Source organism: Hyperoodon ampullatus, assembly GCF_949752795.1.
Source record: "Hyperoodon ampullatus genome assembly, chromosome: 1".
NCBI lineage: Eukaryota > Metazoa > Chordata > Mammalia > Artiodactyla > Ziphiidae > Hyperoodon > Hyperoodon ampullatus.
The window spans coordinates 12678702-12685057 of record NC_136914.1 but is presented as its reverse complement, the minus strand read 5'-3'; the positions used below and the strand labels follow the sequence as shown (position 1 = coordinate 12685057).

The following is a 6356-nucleotide window of genomic DNA, read 5'->3' as shown; positions in this document are numbered from 1 at the left end:
CTAGAGAGATGTGACATTTGTGAAGGTGGTGATCATTTTCCTTGCCTTGCTGCTTACTTAGAAAGAATCAAATAGGAAATTGTTCAAGGTGGTGAAAAAAGAGCAGCCAGGGGTCTCCCTTGACACATACACCGTGTTCCAGCAGGCAGCAAGCTCTTACAGCAGGACAAAACTCTGTTTTTGCATGAGTATGCATGTAGCGAGACAGAAGGCCTCATCACATACATAAATAACTCAGCGAGAGAAGTTTTCTCTCCCAGGTAACCCGCGCAGCAGCCTGGCCTTTCGCAGATGTCGAGGTGATCCATCTAATGGTCCAGAGAAGCTATTCACACTGCCTTAGTCATCCCTGCACCTGGGTAGTCTCAGTGTATTACAAAATTGCCCACCGAAAAAAATAGCACACCTCTGTCAAAAAAAGAATAAAAACAAACAGTTTAAAAACACCGGTGGGTTTTTAGAATCCACTTTGATACCTCGTTTCCTTTCCCTCTTTGTCTCTCTCAGTCAGGAGAAACTTGACATCAACAATTCCCATGCTGTACTTTTTAGATCAAATGGTTTATCAAATCACACCTCCCTCCTCACTTGGTATCTAGACGCACTCAGGGAAGCCCTGGGAAGCAACTGCTTAAGGATTTACCTAAATCCTCCCTCGAGGTCTGGCGAGGTTGAACAGAAGCATATTGGAATTAAGGTAAGACCTAGATGCTACTGCAGCCCTCACTGTGTTGGATCCAAAGATGACTGGATCTTTTCTAAAGCTTCCATCTCCTGCAGAACCCATTTGTGGAGGTAACAAAAGACTGCTGTAGCCTTGGGGAAACAGACATTTTGCTTTCAGGAAGAGTATATGGTATCTCGTTTGAAAACTAAGCTTGCAGTCCCAGGGATGGACAAGCCCTACAGCCACAGAGAATGGCACTAATGCCCTAGTGGGAACTTGTGAGTCCAGAATTTCAGCCAAAGACTGTTAAGAATCAGATGGATTGAAGTGCCTCCCTAGAGCTTCCTTCTCAAGTCACGTGGGTCCTTAACAGAGCCTGGCAAGTGGAAGCCAGTGTGTGTAGCTGAAAAAACTGAGCAGTGGCCTCAACAGATTCAGAGCTTGGTGTTGGGGTCTCTGGCAGCTGGCATTTCCAAGATCCACTTAAAAGAATTTAGATTCTAAACAAAAGGTGGCCTTAGACTGTTTCAAGGTGCTTAGGCACTTCCTAAAGCCATGCACACTTCATGCTGAGAGGTCAAGGCCATTAATCTCAGAGATGGAATACAAACTGATCATAGCAGGAACTGATGCTTCTAAACAGAACTCTGTACAAAAGCTGGAGTGAATCAAAGGAAAAACAAAAGAGTGAACATAAACTACACATAGTCCTTAAAAAGAAAGCGCCAAAGAAATCAACAACATTCCCCAAATAGGAAAACAAGAAACTGAAATGAAACTAAGAAGCCCTAAAAGTGTCTTTTCAGTCTGTTTGAGGAACTTCGGAAGTGTGTGCCTACAAGGACATGGGAGAGAAAATCAGCTTTCAACTTCAAAGGTGCCAAGGCCATGAGCTGTTGTAGAGACGGAGAAACTGCATCCTGATGAACGTGACTTTGGATATTGCTTTTCGGTACCATTCTTGTGTGGAGTGCCCTGGAGTCGCCAAGGTGTTCTGGAGGTGCGTGTGCCTGGTCCAGTCTTGGGGCACTCCTCCCTTCCTTCCCCTTGGGTTCTATCATCCCTTTTTTCTATATTCGCCATTTCAAGATTTCACCTCTTCGCAGTCTTGGTCGGTGGAAAGTTCTACATCAGACAGTCCAACCTCCATTGCCATGATCAGCGAGATGTCAGAATCACTGCTTATAGCTGGCTCCTGCTCACCTGGTGGGGGGAAACAAAGTTCACAGTGAACACTGAGCTATGTCTTCAGATGCTGATTATTTCAATACAATTGCCTTTAATAATATTTCATTGAAGCCCAAGAGAAGGTATTAGGCTACTTCGTAAAAAAAAGAAAAAAAGTCTAGTTAGAGACTTTTCTCACACTACATCCCCAAATAAATTCTAAATGGGTCAAGAAGTTAAATGTAAACAAAGAAACTAATGAAGCCAGAGGAACATATATCTTATAAGTATATATCTAAGTAGGAAGAAAATATATCTAACATCTCTAAGTAAGGCAAGAAGTGTTACATGGAAAAGCAATTGAGCAATTCACAGATGAAAAGATTGATAAATGTGTATAAAATTCTAAAAATATTAAAAACATGAAAAATAAGATCAAAGGTATATGTCACACTGGGATTATCTGCAAAAATTTCACAGAGGATTGTATTCATTTTTTTTGAACTTTATTTTATTTTATTTTTATACAGCAGGTTCTTATTAGTTATCCATTTTATACATATTAGTGTATATATGTCAATCCCAATATCCCAATTCATCACACCACCATTCTCCCCCATGCCACTTTCCCCCCTTGGTGTCCATACATTTGTTCTCTACATCTGTGTCTCAGTTTCTGCCCTGCAAACCAGTTCATCTGTACCATTTTTCTAGCTCCATATATATGCGTTAATATATGATATTTGTTTTTCTCTTTCTGACTTACTTCACTCTGCATGATAGTCTCTAGATCCGTCCATGTCTCTACAAATGACCCAATTTCATTCCTTTTCATGGCTGAGTAATATTCCACCATATATATGTACCACATCTTCTTCATCCATTCGTCTATCGATGGGCATTTAGGTTGCTTCCATGACCTGGCTATTGTAAATAGTGCTGCAGTGAACATTGGGGTGCATGTGTCTTTTTGAATTATGGTTTTCTCTGGGTATATGACCAGTAGTCGTATTGCTGGGTCATATGGTAATTCTATTTTTAGTTTTTTAAGGAACCTCCATACTGTTCTCCATAGTGGCTGTATCAATTTACATTCCCACCAACAGTGCAAGAGGGTTCCCTTTTCTCCACACCCTTTCCAGCATTTTTTTGTTTGTAGATTTTCAGATGATGCCCATTCTAACTGGTATGAGGTGATACCTCACTGTAGTTTTGATTTGCATTCCTCTAATAATTAGTGATGTTGAGCAGCTTTTCATGTGCCTCTTGGCCATCTGTATGTCTTCTTTGGAGAAATGTCTGTTTAGGTCTTCTGCCCATTTTTGGATTGGGTTGTTTGTTTTTTTAATATTGAGCTGCATGAGCTGTTTATATATTTTGGAGATTAATCCTTTGTCCGTTGATTCATTTGCAAATATTTTCTCCCATTTTGAGGGTTGTCTTTTTGTCTTGTTTATGGTTTCCTTTGCTGTGCAAAAGCTTTTAAGTTTCATTAGGTCCCATTTGTTTATTTTTGTTTTTATTTCCATTTCTCTAGGAGGTGGGTCAAAAAAGATCTCACTGTGATTTATGTCAAAGAGTGTTCTTCCTAAGTTTTCCTCTAAGAGTTTTATAGTGTCCGGTCTTACATTTAGGTCTCTAATCCATTTTGAGTTCATTTTTGTGTATGGTGTTAGGGAGTGTTCTAATTTCATTCTTTTACATGTAGCTGTCCAGTTTCACCAGCACCACTTATTGAAGAGACTGTCTTTTCTCCATTGTATATCCTTGCCCCCTTTGTCATAGGTGAGTTGACCATTGGTGTGTGGGTTTATCTCTGGGCTTTCTATCTTGTTCCATTTATCTATATTCCTGTTTTTGTGCCAGTACCATATTGTCTTGATTACTGTAGCTTTGTAATATAGTCTGAAGTCAGGGAGTCTGATTCCTCCAGCTCCTTTTTTTTCCCTCAAGACTACTTTGGCTATTCGGGGTCTTTTGTGTTTCCATACAAATTTTAAGATTTTTTGTTCTAGTTCCATAAAAAATGCCTTTGGTAATTTGATAGGGATTGCATTGAATCTGTAGATTGCTTTGGGTAGTGTAGTCTTTTTCATAATATTGATTCTTCCAATCCAAGAACATGGTATATCTCTCCATCTGTTGATATCATCTTTAATTTCTTTCATCAGTGTCATAGTTTTCTGCATACAGGTCTTTTGTCTCCCTCAGTAGGTTTATTGCTAGGTATTTTATTCTTTTTGTTGCAATGGTAAATGGGAGTGTCTCCTTAATTTCTCTTTCAGATTTTTCATCATTCATGTATAGGTATGCAAGAGATTTCTGTGCATTAATTTTGTATCCTGCAACTTGACCAAATTCATTGATTAGCTCTAGTAGCTTTCTGGTGGCATCTTTAGGATTCTCTATGTATAGTATCATGTCATCTGCAAACAGTGACAGCTTTACTTCTTCTTTTCCAATTTGTATTCCTTTTGTTTCTTTTTCTTCTCTGATTGCCGTGGCTAGGACTTCCAAAACTATGTTGAATAATAGTGATGAGAGTGGATATCCTTGTCTTGTTCCTGATCTTAGAGGAAATGCTTTCAGTTTTTCACCATTGAGAATGATGTTGGCTGTGGGTTTGTCATATATGGCCATTATTATGCTGAGGTAGGCTCCCTCTATGCCCACTTTCTGGAGTGGTTTTATCATAAATGGGTGTTTAATTTTGTCAAAAGCTTTCTCTCCATCTATTGAGATGATCATATGGTTTTTCTTCTTCAATTTGTTAATATGGTGTATCACATTGATTGATTTGCATATATTGAAGAATCCTTGCATCCCTGGGATAAATCCCACTTGACCATGGTGTATGATCCTTTCAATGTGTTGCTGGAATCTGTTTGCTACTATTTTGTTGAGGAGTTTTGCATCTATATTCATCAGGGATATTGGTCTGTAATTTTCTTTTTTTGTAGTATCTTTGTCTGGTTTTGGTATCAGGGTGACGGTGGCCTCATAGAATGAGTTTGGGAGTGTTCCTTCCTCTGCAATTTTTTGGAAGAGTTTGAGAAAGATGGGTGTTAGCTCTTCTCTAAATGTTTGATAGAATTCACCTGTGAAGCCATCTGGTCCTGGACTTCTGTTTGCTGGAAGATTTTTAATCACAGTTTCAATTTCATTACTTGTGATTGGTCTGTTCCTACTTTCTATTTCTTCTTGGTTCAGTCTTGGAAGGTTATACCTTTCTAAGAGTTTGTCCATTTCTTCCAGGTTGTCCATTTTATTGGCATAGAGTTGCTTGTAGTAGTCTCTTAGGATGCTTTGTATTTCTGTGGAGTCTGTTGTAACTTCTCCTTTTTCATTTCTAATTTTAATGATTTGAATCCTCTCCCTCTTTTTCTTGATGAGTCTGGCTAATGGTTTATCAATTTTGTTTATCTTCTCAAAGAACCAGCTTTTATTTTTATTGATCTTTGCTATTGTTTTCTTTGTTTCTATTTCATTTATTTCTGCTCTGATCTTTATGATTTCTTTCCTTCTACTAACTTTGGGTTTTGTTTGTTCTTCTTTCTCTAGTTCTTTTAGGTGTAAGGTTAGATTGTTTGAGATGTTTGTTGTTTCTTGAAGTAGGACTGTATTGCTATAAACTTCCCTCTTAGAACTGCTTCTGCTGCTTCCCATAGGTTTTGGATCATCATGTTTTCATTGTCATTTGTCTCTAGGTATTTTTTGATTTCCTCTTTGATTTCTTCAGTGATCTGTTGGTTATTTAGTAAAGTATTGCTTAGCCTCCATGTGTTTGTGTTTTTTATGTTTTTTTCCCTGTAATTGATTTCTAATCTCATAGCATTGTGGTCAGAAAAGATGCTTGATATGATTTCAATTTTTTAAAATTTACTGAGGCTTGATGTGTGACCCAAGATGTGATCTATCCTGGAGAATGTTCCATGAGCATTTGAGAAGAAAGTGTAATCTGCTGTTTTTGGATGGAATGTCTTACAAATATCAATTAAATGTCTCTGCTCTATTGTGTCATTTAAAGCTTGTGTTTCCTTATTAATTTTCTGTTTGGATGATCTGTCCATTGGTGTAAATGAGGTGTTAAAATCCCCCACTATTATTGTGTTACTGTCAATTTCCTATTTTATAGCTGTTAGCAGTTGACTTATGTATTGAAGTGCTCCTATGTTGGGTACATATATATTTATAATCGTTATATCTTCTTGGATTGATCCCTTGATCGTTATGTAGTGTCCTTCCTTGTCTCTTGTAACATTCTTTATTTTAAAGTTTATTTTATCTGATATAAGTATTGCTACTCCAGCTTCCTTTTGATTTCCATTTGCATGGAATATCTTTTTCCATCACCTCATTTTCAGTCTGTATGTGTCCCTAGGTCTGAAGTGGATCTCTTGTAGACAGCATATATATGGGTCTTGTTTTTGTATCATCCATTCAGCAAGCCTGTGTCTTTTGGTTGGAGCATTTAATCCATTCACGTTTAAGGTAATTATTGATATGTATGTTCCTATGACCA

The 6356-nt window shown here is 38.0% G+C and overlaps 1 protein-coding gene across 1 annotated transcript in view; it reads right to left on the bottom strand.

The window, feature by feature from the left end:
- Nucleotides 1–1751: 1751 nt before the first annotated feature.
- The window catches only part of RNF150 (ring finger protein 150), a gene marked incomplete at both ends in the record, with an annotated part of 250070 nt that continues 245465 nt past the window's right edge, over nucleotides 1752–6356 (bottom strand). Inside the window, one exon of the mRNA XM_079707553.1 lies at nucleotides 1752–1870. Within this exon, the coding sequence (XP_079563679.1) occupies nucleotides 1752–1870 (119 nt within the window). The remainder of the gene's footprint in view (nucleotides 1871–6356) is intronic.